Source organism: Nicotiana sylvestris, chromosome 10 (assembly GCF_000393655.2).
Source record: "Nicotiana sylvestris chromosome 10, ASM39365v2, whole genome shotgun sequence".
In the NCBI taxonomy this organism is placed as follows: domain Eukaryota; kingdom Viridiplantae; phylum Streptophyta; class Magnoliopsida; order Solanales; family Solanaceae; genus Nicotiana; species Nicotiana sylvestris.
In genome coordinates, this window is record NC_091066.1 from 28,136,404 (window position 1) to 28,157,335 (window position 20,932).

General features: G+C 37.8%; 2 protein-coding genes across 2 annotated transcripts; one reads left to right on the forward strand and one right to left on the reverse strand.

Annotated features, from left to right (window-relative positions):
• The first annotated feature begins 1,181 nt into the window (after positions 1–1,181).
• On the forward strand, positions 1,182–10,545 carry LOC104233017 (hydroxyphenylpyruvate reductase-like). The gene is made up of 2 exons (XM_009786325.2): positions 1,182–1,675; positions 9,855–10,545. Exons 1-2 carry the CDS (start codon positions 1,253–1,255, stop codon positions 10,371–10,373), a joined length of 942 nt encoding a protein of 313 aa, XP_009784627.1. The 5' UTR covers positions 1,182–1,252; the 3' UTR covers positions 10,374–10,545.
• Positions 10,546–11,025: 480 nt separating this feature from the next.
• On the reverse strand, positions 11,026–12,277 carry LOC104233016 (uncharacterized). The gene is made up of 2 exons (XM_009786324.2): positions 11,952–12,277; positions 11,026–11,507 (listed from the first exon to the last, which is right to left on the reverse strand). The coding sequence occupies exons 1-2, from the start codon at positions 12,087–12,089 to the stop codon at positions 11,349–11,351; spliced, it is 297 nt and encodes a 98-aa protein (XP_009784626.1). The 5' UTR covers positions 12,090–12,277; the 3' UTR covers positions 11,026–11,348.
• Positions 12,278–20,932: the final 8,655 nt, after the last annotated feature.

Below are 20,932 nucleotides of genomic sequence, written 5' to 3' on the forward strand. Positions count from 1 at the left end.
ATTTTTTCAACATAGATTGTAGTATAAATGTAGTAATTTTGTAGATAATTATGAAAACAATATTGCTTTATACATCCTAAAAGTGATGTGTAGTTTATTTGTAGATAAATGTATGAATTTTATAGATATTACCGTAAAATCAGATTTCCATAGAATTTGAAATATATGTGGCATAGGAATATAAAAATTTCTTTTATTTATTTCAAATTCTGATCAATCCAACTGTAACTACTTCATATTTTTCCTGTATCAAATGTGTGTATAAAGTGTGCGAAATCAAGAAACTCAAATTAGAAATAGAAAACGTAAAACAGAAGTAAAAATAAGAAATGGAGAAGTAGAGAACAGAGGAGTTTCCTCGTCGGAAACCGTCAACGGCGGCGAAGATGTATTTATTTCAAATTCTGATCAATCCAACTGTAACTACGATTTATCTACAATTTCTGCAATATGTCTTCTTCTTCTTCTTCTTCTTCTTCTTTTTCTTTTTCTTCTTCTTCTTCTTCTTCGAGTTTCAATCTGAAATTCAGCCAAAACCAAGTCTAAATTTTCGCCAAAACCCCTCAAAATTGAGATATAAACTCCAAAACATATTCCCAATTATTTACAACAACACCCAATCAAAACAAATAATGATTTTTGAAAACCCAAATTTGAATTCAAAGCTTCAAAGCTTTTCAATGGTGGAATTGCTGCTCTCTTATCTCTTTGAAGGTTTGTTCTTCTTCGTTGAGAAAATTTGAAGCTGAAGGTAAATGTGTGTATGAACTTTGAAGATTTGACTTCAATTTTGATGAACTTTGTTGTTCTTCATTGATGAACTTCCACAGTAAAATGGGGAACCAACTTTGTTGAAGCGTTTCTTCAATTTTCTGTGAATTTAGAGGGAGAATTTGGTTTCAGAAGATGGAAAATGGTAAAAAGAACGTGGGTATAGGTAAAACGTGGGTGAGACTGAGGGGTTAGGAGAGAGATACGTGCAGATTCCTTTAATTAAGGAGTAAAAAATGTACAATTAATTATACCCTTAATTAATTATGGTATAGAATTGGTAATTTGGTATATTAAGTATAATTAAGTCAAACCTTAAACATCGAGGGTAATAAAGTTTCCTATGTGGCATAGGAATGTAAAAATTCTTTAGTATTTTCTCTAAAAGGCCCATTTTACAAGCCCAACCAACTTCTTTCCTGATTCCTAATGATCCCAACCAACTGCTGCTCCCCAGTTCCAGGAACTATTGTGAAAAAAAATGGAGAAAATGGGAGTATTGATGACATGTCCAATGTTTTCCTACTTAGAAGAACAACTCAACAAGCGTTTTAACCTCTTCAGATTCTGGTTAACTCCTAACAAAGCCGAGTTCTTGACTCAGAACGGCGACTCAGTCCGAGCAGTTGTCGGAAACGCATTTTTCGGTGCTGACTCGGAACTCATAGGCGCATTGCCAAACTTGGAAATCGTATCAACTTACAGTGTGGGTTTAGATAAGATTGATTTGGGTAAATGTAAAGAAAGAGGGATTAGAGTAACTAATACTCCCGATGTGCTGACGGATGACGTGGCGGATACAGCAATTGGACTGGCATTAACGACTTTGAGGAAAATTTGTGTTGCTGATGGGTTTGTGAGACGCGGATTGTGGAAAAATGGCGATTTTGAGCTGACAACTAAGGTGACTTCTTTTTCTCAGTTTTTTAATCATCTTACCCCGATTAATTGGAGAGTGAGAATATATGATTTGTACGACAAAAAAATACTGTAGTTTTAATGATGAATTTGTCTAAATGTTAAGGGCTTGATTGTAGAGAAACGAATATTGGAAATTTATATAATTGACCTTAACTAGTTCGGGCTGAGGTTTATTTGATTGATTGAATATGATATAGAAAAATCAAAGAATTAAACTGCAATTAAAATAACTAATTCAATATCTAATGTACAAAGATCCATATATTAATCCAACTCCTTAAAGTTGAGATTCATTTGATGAAAAATTCTAGTTGGGGTCACGTTGCGCACCATCATTTGAAACATAAATTTCTGTAATGCGCATGGTTCGCATCCCTTCATCAATTCAAGTGAAACAACAATGGCTTTTAATGACACTGGTAGAGAGTTCCAAGTGTGGGGTCCAGCCTCACACCGTACGTGTGAAAGTTTGAAGGAAATTGTGTGCCTTCTTTGAATATAAAAAAATGGAAGATAAACTTTAATTCTATTTATACTATAGTTCATCAGGTGTGATGTCATGGATGATATCATGTGAGTCATTATTTTGCTATAAATAGCAAGCTTTTGTTTCAGTTGAAGACACACCAAACAGATAGAGTAAGAGAGTTCACAGAGTAAGAAGTAAAATACTATGTGAGAAAAATATAGATAGTTTGAGCGGTATTTGTAGTGAAGTGGAAAAATCAAATGTGATTTATTTCTTTTGAGTGTATAGTGTGGTCTTGGAGTATTTACGCGGTACCAGAAATTGTAAAATTCTTGTTATAGTGAAATCAGTTGCTCCCTCGGGCCGTGGTTTTTCCTTTATTCAGAAGGGTTTTCCACGTAAAAATCTCAGTATCCTTGTTTCTCTTATTATTACCGCTGTTTATTGTATTTTAGTAATCCGCATTTATTACAGTTGTATACCGTGAATATTATTTCTCTGTGGATTATTTTTCTAACAATTGGTATCAGAGTACATGTTACTTTTCATGGTCGGTAGTACTATATACAGTGGAAAAATAAAATGTTCGAAGTAAAATACGAAGTAGTAAATTTAACGGAGATACCGATTTCTCAACACGGTAAAGAAGGATGAGTGATTTGCTCATCCAACAAGGATTACACAAGGTATAGATAATGATATCAAGAAGCCTGACACAAGGTATTAGATAGTGATATCAAGAAGTCTGATACCATGAAAGCTGAGAATTGGGCTGACTTGGATAAAAAGGTTGCTAGTGCAACATTTATCAGATGATGTGATAAATAACATCATTGATGAATATACTGTATGTGACATTTGGACAAGGTTGGAAAGCCTATACATGTCCAAAATGCTGACAAATAAATTGTACCTGAAAAAACAATTATACGGCATACATATGGGTGAAGATACAAATTTTTTCATATTTAAATGTGTTTAATGGACTAGTTATGCAACTTGCTAACCTCGGAGTAAAGATCGAGGAAAAGGATAAAGCCATCTTGCTCTTGAACTCATTACCATTTTCGTACGATAATTTGGCAACAACCATCCTGCACGGTAAAATCACTATTGAGTTGAAGGACGTCACATAGACTCTTCTACTCGATGAGAAGATGCGAAGAAGCCTGAAAATCAAGGACATGCTCTCATCACATAAGGCAGAGGCAGGAGTTACCAACGGAGTTCGAGCAACTATGGTAGAGCTAGAGGTCATGAGAAGTCCAAGAATCGATCCAAATCAAAAGCCAAAAATTGCTTAAAATTGCGATCAACCGGGTCACTTCAAAAAAGATTGCCCAAATCTAAGAAAGGGCAAAGGTGAAAGTAATGACCATAAGAATGACGACAACACAATTGCCACTATGCAAAATAATGATAATGTTGTTATCTTCATAAATGAGGAAAAAGAATGCATGCATTTGGCCGGTCCAGAGTCGGAATGGGTAGTTGATACAACGCCATCTTACCATACACCGATAAGAGAATTTTTTTGCAGATATGTAGCAGGTGATTTCGGCACTATCGGAATAGGTAACACGAGTTACTCAAAGATTGCGGGGATCGGTGACATGTGTATCAAAACAAATGTCGGATGCACATTGGTTCTAAAGAACGTGCGGCATGTACCTGATTTGCGAATAAACTTAATCTGGGGAATAACTTTAGACCAAGATGGATACGAAAACTTTTTTTTGCAAATCAAAAGTGGAGACTCACCAAGGGATCATTGATGATTGCAAAGGGAGTTGCTCGTGACACCTTGTACAAGACAAATATGACGAGGTAAATTGAATGCGGTACAAGATGAGATTTCTGCAGATGTGGCACAAAAGAGTGGGTTATATGAGCGAGAAAGGATTGCAGATTCTTGCCAGGAAATCACTTATGTCTTTTGCCAAAGGTATAACGTAAAACCTTGTGACTACTGTTTATTTGGACTACTGAGGAAAGGAGAAAGACTAAGGGTAGGGTCATGCAAGTACCTATCCACAGAGTATGTCCTCATCAATGATGAGGGGAAGCCAGAAAATCTTAAGGAGGTGTTGCCTCATCCAGAAAAGAATCAGTGGATGAAAGCCATGCAAGAAGAGATGAAATCTCTATAGAAAAATGACACGCACAAGCTGGTTGAACTTCCAAAGAGTAAAAGACCACTCAAATGCAGGTGGATCTTTAAACTCAAGAAAGATGAAAATGACATGTTGGTAAGATATAAAGCTCGATTGATGGTAAAAGTCATAGAACAGAAGAAAGGTATCGATTTTGACGAAATTTTCTCACTTGTTGTCAAAATGACTTCTATTCAAACAATTTTAAGCTTAGCAGCTAGCCTAGATCTTGAGGTGGAGTAATTGGATGATCCATTCTTTTGAGCCACATGACCCATTCTTTTTTTTTTTTTGATAAGATAACATATTTCTATCTAAATAAAGTAGACTACACAAAAATTGTGAAGTCCCCCATAATTACAAGGTGGGTTACAGGAGAAACTCTCCAATCCGTTGTCATCTCGCAAGGATTATAAAACATCAAAAATTTGATTCATGGTCTCCTAAGTACTCTCCTCTATACCAAAAATGAAAAGAACTAAACACTTCATTTTGATCTTCTGAATATTTCTCGACTTGTTTTCAAAGCATTTTTGATTTCTTTCTTTCCATATTGTCCACCAAGTTTATTGATTTGGAGAAAGCCTATGACAAGGTTCTTAGAGAGGTTCTATGGAGGTGCCTGGAGGCAAAAGGTATGTCAGTTGCTTATATTATGGTGATTAAGGACATGTATGATGGAGCTATGACTCGGGTTAGGACAGTGAGAGGCAACTCGAAGCATTTCCCGGTTGTTATGGGGTTACACCAAGGGTCTGCGCTTAGCCCATTTCTTTTTGCCCTGGTAATGGATGCACTGATACACCATATTCAAGGGGAGGTGCCATGGTGTATGTTATTTGCTGATGACATAATACTGATTGATGAGACGCGAGGCGGCGCCAACGAGAGGCTGCCCTTGAGTCTAAGGGTTTCAAGTTGAGCAGGACTAAGACGGAGTACTTAGAGTGCAAGTTCAGTGCCGAGCCGACGGAAGCGGGATTGGATGTGAGGCTTGATTCACAAGTCATCCCCAAGAAGGGCAGTTTCAAGTACCTTGGGTCGGTTATTAAGGAGATGGGGAGATCGACAAGGATGTCACACACCGTATAAGGGTTGGGTGGATGAAGTGGAGATTAGCGTCTGGAGTCCTGTGTGACAAGAAAGTGCCTCAGATTCTCAAAGGTAAATTTTATAGAGCGGTGGTTAGACCAGCCATGTTGTATGAGGCTTAGTGCTGGTCAGTTAAGAACTCACATATCCAAAAGATGAAAGTAGCTGAAATGAGGATGTTGAGGTGGATGTGCGGGCATACCAAGATGGATAAGATTAGGAATGAAGTTATTCGGGAGAAGTGGGTGTCGCCCTATGGATGACAAGTTGCGGGAAGCAAGGCTCAGATGGTTTGGGCACGTCCAGAGGAGAAGCCTAGATGCGCCGGTGAGGAGGTGTGAGCGACTGACTTTGGTGGGCATGAGGAGAGGTAGAGGGCAGCCTAAGAAGTATTGGAGAGAGGTGATCAGACAGGACATGGTGAGGCTTCAGATTACCAAGGACATGGCCCTAGACAGGAAGTTGTGGAGATCGAGCATTAATCGGTTAGGAGGTAGTTGAGAATATCTCTACGGCGCCGCAGAGTGAGGCTAGTCTGTTAGGACTTGATCTTTGACTGTTAGTGTTTTATGTTGAGTTCACACTACTTTTTCGTTCCTCTTTGATGTGCTTTATATACTGGTTATTGTTTTGCTTTTCACTTATTTTCTGGTTCTGGTGAAGCTGTTCTTTGTTCTATGGTTTCTATTGAAGGTACTAATAGATTGCCTCTTTTCGTCTTCTTTTTGTCTTCTTGAGCTGAGGGTCTTTCGGAAACAGCCTCTCTACCCCCTCGAGGTAGGGGTAAGGTCTGCGTACACACTACCCTCCCCAGACCCCACTAGTGAGATTTCACTAGGTCGTTGTTGTTGTTGTTGTTGTTGTTGTTGTTGCATATTGTCCACTAATGCAAGCTGGGACAATTCTCCATCTCTCTTTATGACTGGAGTAGTTTCCTTATCTGTTCCAGCAAGCTAGAACTTCAGATATTCTTCTCGGCATTACCCACAAGATTCCCCTTAAGCTGATGAATATTCTCCATAGTTGTAAGGTGACACTGCAGTGCAAAAAGAGATGATTGATTGTCTCTGCCTCCCCCCCACATGACCCATTCTCTTGAGATAAAGTGATTTCCTAGTAAGAAGCTGCAATCACTTCTCGCTCATATGACCCATTCTTTTGAGCCACAAATCTGCAAAAATCTCATCTTGTGCCGCATTCAATTCACCTCGGCATATTTCTGTATTAGTCTTGTACAAGGTGCCACGAGAAACTCCCTTTGCATTCACCAATGATCTCTTAGTGAGTCTCCACTTTTGATTTGCAAAATAGTTCTCGTATCCATCTTGGTCCAAAGATATTTCCGAGATTAAGTTCATTCGCAAATCAGGTACATGTCGCACGTCCTTTAGAACCAATGTGCATATGACATTTGTCAAATGTCACCGATCCTCACAATCTTTGAATAACTCATGTTTCCCATTCTCACAGTGCCGAAATCACCTGCTACATATCTACAAAAAATTTCTCTTATTGGTGTAGCATGGTAAGATGCTGCTATGTCAACCACCATTCCGACTCTGGACCTGCCAAATGCATGCATTCGTCTTCCTCATTATGAAGATAACAACATTATCAGTATTTTGCATAATGGCAGTTGTCTTGTCGTCATTCTTATTGCCACTGCTTTCATCTTTGCCCTTTCAATCTCTTTTTAAGTGACCTGATTGATCGCAATTGTAGCAATTTGTGGCTTTTGATTTGGATCGGTTCTTGGACTTTCCACGACCTCTGGATCTACCATAGTTGCTCGAACTTCCTAGGTAACTCCTGCCTCTACCTTCTGTGATGAGAGCATTTCCTTGATTTTCAGGCTTCTTCTTATCTTCTCATTGAGTAGAAGAACCGATGTGACGTCCTTCAATTCAATAGTGATTTTACCGTGCAAGATGGTTGTTGCCAAATTATCGCAATGAGTTCAAGGGCAAGATGACTTATCCTCTTACTAGATCTTTACTCCTAGGTTGACAAACTGCGTGATTAGTCCATTAAACATATTTAAATGTGACAAAAAATTGGTACCTTCACCATATGTAGGGCGTATAATTCCTTCTTCATGTACAATTTGTTTGTTAGCATTTGGGACATGTATAGGCTTTCCAACCTTGTCCAAATGCCACATGCAGTATCTTCATCGATGACGTTATTTACCACATCATCTGATAAGTGCAACCTAATTGCACTAGCAGCCTTTTCATCCAAGTCAGCCTAATCCTTAGCTTTCATGATATTTATCTAATACCTTGTATAATTCTTGTTGGATGAGCAGATCCCTCATCCCTCTTTGCCATGTTGAGAACCCGCTATCTCCGTTGAATTTTACTACTTCGTACTTTACTCCGGACATCTTATTTTTCCACCACATATTGTACTACCGACCGTGAAAAATATTCTGTTAATGAGCAGAACCTGTGTTCTGATACCAATTATTGAAAAAATAATCCTCACAGAAATTATATTCACGGTATACAAATGTAATAAATGCAGATTACTAAAATACAGTAACCAACGTAATACTAAGAGAAACAAGGACACTGAGATTTTTACGTAAAAACCCTTCTTAATAAGGGAAAAGCCACAGCTCGAGAGGAGCAACTGATTTCACTATAGCAAAGATTTTTCAATTTGTGGTATCGAGTAAAATACTCTAAAACCACTACACACTCAAAAGAAATAACCCTTTTTTTGATTTTTGCACCTCACTACAATACCGCTCAAACTCTGTATATTTTTTCTCAAATGTATTTTTCTTCTTACTCTATCTGTCTGATGTGTCTTCAACTAAAATAAAAGCTTGCTATTTATAGCAAAGCAATGACTCACATGATGTCATCCATGGCATCACACTTTGTGTGAACTATAGTATAAACATAAGAAAAGTTTGTCTTCTGTTTTTCTACATTCATAGAAGGCACACAATTTCCTTCAAACTTTCACACAGGATATATCTCGGTGTCCTTTATCACTTTAAGTGAAGAAACCATGGCTTTTAATCACACTGGTAGAGAGTTCCAAGAATTCGGGCAAAGATGGAAAATGAACTTGCTGGAATAGATGGTTGTGAGTGCAGCATATCTCTCATTGAAACATATTCACTATGTTTGAACAGTTATAATCTTATCCTTCATCTAAAATTGAACATGGTTATGAATTATGATTACTGAACACGGTTACAGTCTCTGCCAATAGATAAAGCCCATGATGAATCATATTCCCATTCTTTGATTATAACCGAGATAATACTTAAATATGAACCTTGGTAAACTTCACAACAAACCTAGAAAATGATCCATAAAGATTCAATATTCAATCCTAACTGGACTCGGTAAACAAAAGTTTTTGGAACTCAACAAAGGGAAAGACCTCCCAAAACATGTTCAGCATAGCTTAAATATGGCAGTATTTGGACTCAAACATCACCATCTAGTGGGATAAATGGGCTGTTGTGTAAAATATTAAGTTACTTCACAATCAACTAAGTTAAAGATTATTTTTTTTTCCGTCTACAGATATATAAAAAACTGCTTGGCAAATTGTTGGTCAAGTAACTTACTTGGCTCGTGGAAATTGAACATTGGCAATTCTTTTAGGACAGACACCATATTCATTGGTAATGTGCTTTCCCTTATTTGGGACCTTGCCTTCTGGGAATTCTTTCTTGATAGAAGTGTTGATCTTATAGTTGACTCTAATTGAAGAATGCCAATTCTGGACTTTCATTAGTTTTGTTTATGTTATCACTAGTATGTCTCGATTTTGGAAATTGGAAATTTTACTCCTGATTGTTACAGTATGTCTGCCATTTCAAATTTCATGGAATGAGAAGCCTCAGCTTCATGAATCAGCACCATGAATCATGAACGAATATTATTAGTACTTTTCGTATTTCACTTTGATCTAGACAGAGCAATTATTCATTTGGCTGAGTATAGAACAATGACAACAACCTAGTGGAGTCCCACAAGTGGGGTCTGGGAGGGTAGTGTGTACGCAGACTTTACCCCTAACTTGAGAGGGTAGAGAGGCTATTTCCGATAGACCCTCGGTTCAGGAAGGAAGGAAAAAAACAATAGAAACAAGCACTACCAACATCCGATGCCAGAAAGATAATCACAGCAAACTAAGAGCTGGCTGAGTACATAAGAATCACAAAATGAAGTATAACAGGAGTACTGTACTTATAGGAGTTTCTTTGCAGCTTTTATGATGGATGCTGAGTTTTGAAATAGTATGGATATATCATCTCAAGGCCTCAAAGTATGTAAAACAGTACAACATAATGCACTTCCATTAGACCTGTATCTTTCTTTTTTTCTTCTTTTTCATGATAAAATTTAAATGCTAAATTCTTCTTTTTATTTGGTTTTTTGTTTTAATTTTAAAAAAATGATCACTGTTCTTTTTTTCAGTTCAGTGGTAAATTGGTTGGCATAATTGGATTGGGCAGAATTGGTTCAGCAATAGCAAAGAGAGCTGAAGCTTTTGGATGCCCGATTAGCTACCACTCCAGATCAAAGAAACCAAACATAAACTACAAATACTACTCTACTGTAGTCGATTTGGCTGCAAATTCTGAAATCCTTATTGTTGCATGCGCTTTGACTGAAGAAACACGACACATTGTCACTAGAAAAGTGCTTGATGCATTAGGTCCAAAGGGCATTCTAATCAACATCGGACGAGGTGCACACGTAGATGAATCTGAACTTGTAGCTGCACTGATTGAAGGTCGTATTGGTGGGGCTGGTCTTGATGTTTATCAGACTGAACCAGAGGTTCCTGAACAATTGTTCGGACTGGAGAACGTTGTTTTATTGTCCCATGCTGCAAGTGATACAGTAGAAACTTGCACAGCCATGGCTGACCTTGTTGCTGCAAACCTGGAAGCTCATTTTCTTCACAAACCATTGTTGACTCCTGTGCTTTGAACATGTGCATTCATCAGTGCTTTAGCATGAGTTTATTATCTTTGAACACAATGAGTATTTCCAAGATTCTGGAATTGTATTCATTTCTGTTTGATGATGAAAACCTACAATGCTTGCATCTGTAGAAAACCTTATGATTGATTATGGGATATATTTAGTAATTTTATCCAAATTCATGGCCTGTTAGCTTTGGTCATTTTTCTGAATGTACATTGTTGTCTTTGAAACTGAGGTCAGTCATTATATCACAAATACATTGTATCAATCTGATATAGAGCCTCAAACACTTCAATTGCCCCCAACAATCTCATTACGATCCCTCATATTTCAGACCAGTCCACTTCATGTAAATGAAACTTCCTTGCCTCAATTTAATCTTTTTTTTGGTTTCCCACCTGGTGTCCGGTACTCGCATTGGGACCCGACTAAATTCGGATACGCGCCGGGAAGTCCCACATTGGGAGATAAAGCGCTCCCTAACAAACGCGACTCCATACCCAGGGCTCGAACTCAAGAACTGGTTAAAGATGAAAAAGTACTTACCACTCTACCATAACCCTTGTTTGTGCCTCAATCTAGTCCCTGATACATGATGTAAGTATTCATGTATTATCCCCAATGAACTGCTTTAATGGTAGAGAGAGACATAGTATTGAGCAGAGCAACACCAATCATTCCATTAATCTGGATACATCACTAACTAAAAACTACAGTTTCTTGGAAGCATACATGGCTTTTAGTGGCCAGAAAAAGAAAAGGAAGAAAATCCAGTTTAAGCAGGGCAGTCTTCTCATTCATGAAAACTTCTTGGTTTTCTCAATACCTCAATCTCCAGATCTTGCATTCAGTAGTAGTAAAAAAGAAAACATATTGAAGTCAAAAAGGGGGAGGTGGCTATGAACAAGAGAATAACCTAACTAAAAGTAACTACATCTCCTCATTTTCTTCCTTTCTTGAGCAACCAAATTACCCCTATCAAGGAGAAGATGGAGGAGAAGATGCTCCTTTGAAGATGAGAAAATTAAGAGTCTCCAAGGTGAAATAGATAAATGTTCCTTTAGTATGAGTAAAGAAACACCCAAAGTTTGATCCCACCACACACTGCCATCCACCTCCATATTTCTTGTCAAATTCCTGCGTACAAAGCACAAAACATCAGGACAAATTGTATTTTGTTTGGGCAAAGATCACTTTTAGCCCGCGACCAGAACTATTTACATCCAATAACCGGAAAAGTATAAAATTTATATATTTTTTTATATAGAACATACAAAAATGTGTGCGTATATATTTTTCGACTATTATTTAAAGAGTGATTATACACTGTCATTTTTCTAATTTTCTTTATGAAAAGATTGTAATTTTCAGTCCCACATGCAGTGTTGGAATCAAGAAGGGGTAAATGGGTGTCAAAAATACATGTTTTTACACTATCAAGTCATCCAAATGTGAGATTTGTGCTATCGAAAATATAAAGAAAGATTGGTAATTATCTTGAAAATAAGACAGACTACCTGTAAAAATGACTACGATGTATATAACTTAAATTCTTTGTAGATAGAAAGTGATTGTGGCTACCTTCTTAATGTGAGCAGCAATGGATTTGCAGTCTAAAACATCATAAACATCAAGAGCTTGAGAAGCACAGGCCATGGCTTGGATCTGCATCTTCACTGGCATATCTGTATCTTCAATCAGAGCTTTGCCTTCTAACATGGTGATTTGCTACTACTACCTACACTCTCAGATCTCAGTTGGATTAGTGCATTTAACTATCTGAGCTAGCCTTACTTTAGGGGTAAAAACGCACAAAGGAAAGAAGCTACCCTGCTCTTTTATTATTATTTTTTTGGTTTTTTAGCTTTTCCAAAAAATAGAAAAAATTGGTCATCCCAATCTGTTTTTGAATGCAACTTTCCAAACGTAAAGGAGACATTTGAAAAGCAGTCATGTGGTGGCACATAGTCCAACTTCAGTGTCCTGTTCCTCCTCATTTTAAGGACAATTTTAACTTTATTCTATTGTTTGATTCTTCTCTTTCTACGTCATTCCATACCGTGGATAACGATGTTGACGATTGTTGGATCCGGTTACCCTGTATTTGTAAATAATAATTCTGGAAAAAATAAAACGTTATCTTATAAACGTAAATTTAAATGATACAGAAACTAATTCGAGCTCACTGAATTCACAGTATTTCCTTAAGGAATTTAATCTTCTCCTAGTACCCAAGGTTATAGATTATTTCCTCCCAGAATAGAACGAATTACATACTGGTGTAGCGGGACTTCAAACTACAGTGTTTCAGCGAACACAAAGTTCGGCAGCAAATCACACTTATGGATGCTTTGTTTGTAGTTAAAAATAATGAAGAATAAGGAGGATAACTCAGAAGTCGAATGTAAATTCTGAGAGGAAGGAATGCAAAGTATAGCCAATGTTGAATTCTTACTGAAGAGAATATCATATTGCAATTCGTTTTTCCAGTGTATACGCAGTGTATACAGAGTGTATATCCAGTATATACAGAGTGTATATCCAGTGTATACAGAGTGTATATTAAGTGTATACAGAGCGTTTTGAGTGTTTTTTCCGATGTGTTCTCCTTTCTCTCCAACTTATTCTCTATTTATAGCAGTTATTTGAGAGAAATTCGCCTCCTCCATGGTGCAACAAGCACTAGGCTATCATGGAGGAAGCACTTACATGGTGGAATGTACACTTGCTTGGTGGGAGGTGCACTAGGCTGCTTATTGCTTAGTGTTGCAACACAACATACGGATTGGAAAACATCCGTTACAAACACGGATTATATCACGTTAATATTCACTATTAACAAATAAATTTAGTCCAAAAAATTAATCAATCGATCGATCATTTGACCAAATCCGAATCCAAATCCAAATCCAAATCCCATTTCCCATTCACTCTAATTTTAAGACTATTTCATCTTAAACAAAAACTCAACAAGGATAAACTTGGTGAGGCCTACAATATTTCATGTTTTTCATCTATTTTGGCTTTTCAAATCATTTTTGCTACCCAAATTTTATGAGCACTTGCGACTCAAGAGGTAAAGGTTTATCTACGCACATGTTTACACCAAATTAATTATCTTTCACTTGATTATACTTTAATTTTTACCTTTTATAATTAAATTATTTAATTTTGATATTCGGGTACGCTTGGTGTTAGCCCCTTGACAAGGTCCCCCGATAAATGTAGGTTGTGATAAGGATTTTCATGATGGCCTTGGCACAACCTAAAATATTAGGCAACATCATGAACGAGCAGCTCGGCATGACAGGCTATGCGGGGTTGACAAACGCAACTTGACGAAGACAAGGCGCATTTCACGTGGACGTGAGAGTTAGCATGACAATGACAAGGCAAAGTTATGTCAAGACAGGGAGCCAAGGCATGACAAAGCAAAGGCAAGGCAAGGTAAGATGTGGGAAATGCAACACAAGACAAGACCATGGCATGGCATGGCACAGCAAATACAAGGCAGTGGCATGTGCACAAAGGCATACAAGTGACTGGCAAGGCTTGTGGGCAACTTGGCACGACGGATGGATGTCAAGAAAGGCCCAAGACTTGGCACAATGCAAGTCTTGGGCGCAACTGAGCAAAACAGACGCAAGTGTGCAGTGCACACAATGGGGTAGTTGTGCGGTTATTTTGCTGAAAGTAGTTGGGCGGTTATTTTGCTGAAAACTGCTTTGTAGCCATGATTGGCACGTTTGTAGCATATCTTTTTGATTGGTTCAGATTTACCCAACAGTTGAGGCTTGTCAACTGTTTTGTTTAGATGCCGCCAAGTGTAATTGGGCAGGCTGCACTGTAAAAACGTGCAAAAGGCCAATCCCAAAGACAAAACTTAATCTTGTGGCAAAATTGTTAGCCAAAAACGTCTAAATGTATTCCTAAGGGTTGGAAACTCATTTTGGGGTGGGAACTAGGGTGTTTTTTGTTCTTGGCCATAAAGTTGGGTTTGTTGTGTTCTTATATTCACATATTAATACAAGTTGGGAAGAAATTCCTATAAATCCGTGTGTGCATTTTACTTTTTTTTAAGCTAAATGTATTGGAATGAATATATCATTTGGTTTTGTGTAGGGGAAAAAAAATGTGTGCATTTTACATACTTTGCTACCTAAAATTATTTTAAGTTCCAAACGTCCATAAAAATATTTTAAGTGCTGGAAGGCTGAAGTCAAATGCTAGGTTTGATTGCCGCACGGAGGTGAACCTCAGACAGATTTTTGACGGACACAAATCACCCGCGTGACAACAGGCTCAACTGTTTCCTATTCCCCTAATTTTTCATTATTGAGGAATTGAAATCGTGAGGGGAAAAAAGGAATGAAAATCAGCCATCTGAGGTTACTTGTCTGAAGCTACTACAATTCAATTTTGTCTACTTTTCTTTTATTCTTTTTTTGACTTGGTTTTCATATATTGATAACTTAGAAAAGATACAACCTATTACCACAAATTTACATGGTGCATATAACGTAAAAATATGCCATTAACGACAAAATATATGCACGTTTCTAATATCATAATATGTTCAATGAACTTGAATATGAGAATATTTCATAGTACTTGGTTTTATGATAATTATAAACCTTGTTAGGTACAGAAAATAATTACATAAACGTGTTGTTCGTAGGCCAACTCTCTTCTATGAACCTCCTCTTGTACATTATTAATAACCAATTCAATAACAAACTTCTCTCTTCTTTTGTCTCCCTTCAAATCTCAAATGATAGTTATTGACTGATATTTGAGTATCCATTTCAGTAGCTTACCGTGAAACCACCATTAATATTCCCTCCAACGTTGAGAGGATAACTAAAAATTAAAATAAATGCAGTCTCAACACAACTATCTGCAATGTCTATCCCTCTCAATGAAATGACCATTGTGTACTTGAGAGCCAATGGACAAAATATTGGGAATAAACCCCGTAAAAAATAATATTCACGGTATTAGTGATAAACGCAGAACATTAAGTTATGGTTATATCAGCAAGAATTGAAACGCAACAATAATGACACCAAGATTTTACGTGGAAACCCTTCTAAATAAGGGAAAAAACCACGGCCAAGAAGAGCAACTGATATCACTATAGCGAGGACTTTTACACTATGTAGTAACGAGTAAAAATGCTCCTAGGACCACTACATCCTCAAAAGAAATAAACACTCTTTTGCTTTTTTCACCTCACTACAATATTTCTCACACTCTATTTTTCTTCACAAACTATTTTCTTATAGTTTATGGAATATCTTGCTCTCTATCTTTCACTCTTTGTTGGTATATAGAAATGAGAGTTAAGACTCTCCTTTTATAGCCAAAACTTCACTCTCTAAAGCCTACAATATTTGATAATTTACACACCCTTTTCACAATTTCAACAAGGTTGGCTACCAAACCAAACCAAGTCAATAAAATTGGCTACCAAATTATACTAATTCAACAAGGTTGACTACCAAACCAAACCAAGTCAACAAAATTGGCTACCAAATCATTTGAATGAGATGGACACCATATCAATCTCCTCCTCCAGTCTCATTCATCTAGAGGAGGTAACACTATCTTCTAGTTTGACTGCATGCCGACAAGTTCTTTGCATAACTCGAACTTGTCTCTTGGTACCACCTTGGTCAACATATCTGCAGGATTTTCACTCGTGTGAATCTTTTTGACTTGAAGTGATTCGTTCTCCACTTGCTCACGAATCCAATGATATCTGAAGTCGATGTGTTTTGTTCTCGCATGGTACATGAAGTTTTGCTCAGGTCTATTGCACTCTGATTGTTGCAATAGACAACATACTCTATCTGTCGCAATCCAAGTTCTTGAAGAAATCTCTTGAGCCATATCATCTCTTTGCCAGCTTCAGTAGCCGCAATATACTCCGCTTCAGTTGTAGATAGTGCGACACACTTCTGCAACTTCGACTGCCATGATATAGCCCCCCCCCCCTCCTGAAAAAGTAAACAAATATCTAGTAGTGGATTTTTTGTTATCAAGGTCACCTGCCATATCAGAATCTGTATAGCCCCGAAAAATTGGATTTGATCCTCTAAAACATAAGCATTCATGTGAGCTTCCTCTTAGATACCTGAGTATCCACTTTACAGCTTCCCAATGCTCTTTTCTTGGATTTTCGAGAAATCTGCTAACAACACCGACTGCATGAGCAATATCTGATCGAGTGCATACCATTGCATACATCAAACTTCTGACGGCAGAGGAATAAGGAATCTTGGTCATTCTCTCTTTTTCCTCTGTTGTTGTTGGACACATCTTCTTGCTCAACTTTAGACGACCAAGAAGGGGTGTGCGAACCAACTTAGCATTTTTCATATTGAAGCGCTCCAGTACACGTTCTATGTACTCCTGTGACAAGTAAAGCTTCCTTTCGTTTCTCGAACGAGTAATTCTCATGCCCAAAATCTGCTTAGCATGACCCAAGTCTTTCATTGCAAAAGACTTATTAAACTGTTTCTTCAACTCATCAATCTTGGAAGCATTTCTGTCCACAATCAACATATCATCCACATATAGCAAGAGGATGATAAAATCGTCATCAGAAAATACAAACACACAATGATCTGAAGAAGTCTTCTTGTAGCCTTGCTCCCCCATAACATACTCAAACTTCTTGTACCACTGTCTGGGAGCTTGCTTCAATCCATATAGACTCTTCTTAAGTTTACATACAAGACTTTCTTTACCTTTTTCCATGAAGCCTTCAGGTTGTTCCATATAAATCTCCTCTCCTAAGTCACCGTGAAGAAAATCAGTCTTCACATCCATCTGCTCAATCTCCAAATCAAGACTGGCAGTCAAACCAAGAACTATCCGAATGGAGCACATTTTCACGACAGGAGAAAATATTTCGTCAAAGTCAATACCTTTCCTTTGACCAAATCCCTTGACAACCAATCTAGCTTTGTATCTGGGCTTCAAACTATGTTCTTTAGCTTTAACTTTGAACACCCACTTGTTCTTCAAAGCTCTCATGCCCTTAGGCAATTTCACCAACTCATAAGTATGGCTCTCATGCAGAGATTTCATCTCATCTTGCATGGCTTCAATCCATTGATTCTTGTGCTCATCTTCCCGCATAACATTCAGGTTCTCCCCCATCAGTGAGTAATACATACTCATTGGGTGAATAACGGGAGGAAGGAGTACGAGGTCTAGAAGACCTCCTGAGTGAAATATCTAACTCGTCCACAACTTCGTGAGTATGAGCATCTACCTCATCAACATTAGCATTGTTATCACCATCACCATCAATATATTGACCTGGAATATGGTTCTGGGCATTGCCATCATCATTGAGCCCACCAACACTATCCGCATTTGTATGAGGAACTTCATCAAGATTAACTAAACCTTCAGAACTTGGAGATTTTAGCTTCTCCGCTTTGTTAATATCTTCAATGATTTGATCCTCCACGAAGATAACATCACGGCTTCTCACGACCTTCTTCTCAATTGGATCATATAGCCTGTAACCAAACTCATCAAGGCCATAACCAATGAAGATACACTACCTTGTCTTGGCAGTTAATTTTGACCTCTCATATTTAGGACATGTACAAAAGCTTTGCAACCAAACACTTTCAAGTGGTCATAGGAAACATCCTTGCCATACCAAACTTTGTTTGGAACATCACTTTGCAAGGCAACCGCAGGGGATAGATTAATAACATGTGCGGCGGTCAACAAAGCCTCACCCCAAAAGGAATTCGGCAACTTTGCTTCAGAAAGCAAACATCTGACTCTTTCCATCAAGGTCTTGTTCATCATTTCTGCTAAACCATTAAGTTGAGGAGTCTTAGGAGGAGTCTTCTGGTGTCTGATACCCTGTTGTTTGCAGTATTCATCAAACGGTCCACAATATTCACCACCGCTATCAGTACGAATACACTTCAGCTTCTTTCCAGTTTCTCTTTCAACTGAAGCCTAAAACTGCTTAAAGATACCAAACACTTGGTCTTTAGTCTTCAAGATGTAGACCCAAAGTTTCCTTGAGCAATCATCAATAAAGGTAGCAAAATAAAGTGCACCACCCAAAGTCCTTGTCTTCATTGGACCACATAAGTCTGAATGCACCGACTCAAGCAACTCTGTCTTTCTTGAAGGAGAATGATATTGGAAAGAAACTCTTTTTTGTTTTCCAGCCAAGCAGTGCTCACATTTTTCTAATTTTGCACTTTCAAAATTTGACAACAATTTCTTCTTGGCCAGAACATTTAGTCATGTCTCGCTAATGTGGCTAAGCCTCTTATGCCATAACGTTGAAGAGTTATTGCTCTCAACGACATTCACCATATCAACACAGGTAGATGCCGTAGTCCAGTATAGACAACGACGCTTTTCCCCACGAGCCACAATCATGGAACCCTTAGTGAGCTTCCACATTCCAGCACCATTGGTACTGACATATCCCTCATCATCCAAAACACCAACAGAGATCAAGTGCAAACGAACATCAAGTGCATGTTTTACATTGTTTAAAACTAGTTTAGTTCCAATACTAGTTTTCAAACAAATCGTTCCAACACCAGCCACCCTAGATACAGTCTCATTACCCATACTCAAAGTTCCAAAGTCACCCTGAGTATAGGATGAGAAAAATTCCTTCCTTGATGTCACATGAGATGTGGCACCACTGTCCACAACCTAGCGACTCATCACAAGCAATATTTATCGGATCCGCATCAAGGACTATAACAAGATCTTCTGTAGTGACGGTGGCCACACGACTGCTATCTTCTTTCTGTTCTTCCTTGTCTCTATTCTCTTTTTTCAAAATCCGGCAGAACTTCTTTGTGTGCCCTTTCTTCCTGCAATGATAGCACTCAATATCTTTAAGTCTGCTTCTGGATTTGCTTCTATTATGTTCTCTATTTTGAGAACCCCAATTCTTGCTTCTCCCCCCTAGAGTCAGTCACTAAGACATCTGATGAGGAGGAACCCTGAGATTTTCTTCTCATCTCTTCATTTAGAAGGTTGCTCTTGGCAAGATCCATAGAGATCACACCATCCGGAGCAGAATTTGATAATGAAGTTCTAAGAATTTCCCAAGAATCTGGTAGGGAACCAAGTAGAAACAAGCCTTGAATTTCTTCATCAAATTTAATGCCCATAGCAGATAATTGGTTCATGATCCCCTGAAAATTATTTAGATGATCTGTCATCGCGGAACCATCGTGGTATTTTAAACCAAACATCTGCTTTATTAGAAACATCTTGTTGTTTCCAGTTTTTCGAGCATACAGACTTTCAAGGTGCTCCCATAGGGTCCGAGCATGTGTCTCCCCAGAAATATGGTTCAAAACATTATCGTCAACCCATTGTCTAATAAAGCCGCAAACCTGCCTATGTAATAAACTCCACTCTTCATCTGATTTATTATCAGCCTTTATAGTGGTGAAGACAGGTTGATGAAAATGCTTGACATAGAGCAAATCTTCCATTTTACCCTTCCAAATGGCATAATTTGTGCCATTTAAAGTAACCATTCTACTAGTGTTGGCTTCCATCGTTTATCACAAATACAAATTCTATTTATTAGGAGACCAAAGTAATTCTTTTCTGATGTGAAAGTTCAGACTGTGCTGCAACCACAGAGCATACCCAGACAGAACCTTGGCTCTGATACCACTTGTTGGGAATAAACCCCGTAAAAAAATAATATTCACGGTATTAGTGATAAACGCAAAACACTAAGTTATGGTTAAATCAGCAAGAATTGAAATGCAACAATAATGACACCAAGATTTTACGTGGAAACCCTTCTGAATAAGGGAAAAAATCACGACCAAGAAGAGCAACCGATATCACTATAGCGAGGAATTTTACACTGTGCAGTAACCAGTAAAAATACTCATAAGACCACTATACCCTCAAAAGAAATAAACACTCTTTTGCTTTTTCTACCTCACTACAATATCTCTCGCTCTCTATTTTTCTTCACAAACTATTTTCTTATAGTTTATGCAATACTTTGCTGCTCTCTATCTTTCACTCTTTGTTGGTATATAGAAATGAGAGTTAAGACTCTCCTTTTATAGCCAAAACCTCACTCTCTAAAGCCTACAATATTTGACAATTACACACCCTTTTCACAATTTCAACAAGGTTGGCTACCAAACCAAACCAAGTCAATAAAATTGGCTACCTAATTATACTAATTCAACAAGATTGGCTATCAAACCAAACCAAGTCAACAAAATTGACTACCAAATCATTTGAATGAGATGGACACCATATCACAAAAACAGAGAAAAGGTAGAAATATGGATGTTGATTTGAGGTCATATGATTCATATGGTCCCCTAGACCTAAATCATCTTATTCCTTTAGACTGTAAGAAAAGAAAATGATAATGAGGTATGAACGTAGAGGCGGAGGTACGATTCTAGAACAACCGAGAAAAAAAGTACTAAGTTGAAAACGATCCATGTTCCTTGGATAAATAACTCAGCAGCGTCCAACCAAGTACACAATTCAACCTTTTTGGAGCATAT

Excerpts from the sequence above, each read along its gene's own strand:
- LOC104233017 (XM_009786325.2), top strand. The coding sequence starts at position 1,253 with ATGGAGAAAATGGGAGTATTGATGACATGTCCAATGTTTTCCTACTTA. Across the intron at positions 1,676-9,854 it reads ATTTTGAGCTGACAACTAAG|TTCAGTGGTAAATTGGTTGG; the intron begins GTGACTTCTTTT and ends TCTTTTTTTCAG.
- LOC104233016 (XM_009786324.2), bottom strand. The coding sequence starts at position 12,089 with ATGTTAGAAGGCAAAGCTCTGATTGAAGATACAGATATGCCAGTGAAG. Across the intron at positions 11,508-11,951 it reads TTGCTGCTCACATTAAGAAG|GAATTTGACAAGAAATATGG; the intron begins GTAGCCACAATC and ends CTTTGTACGCAG.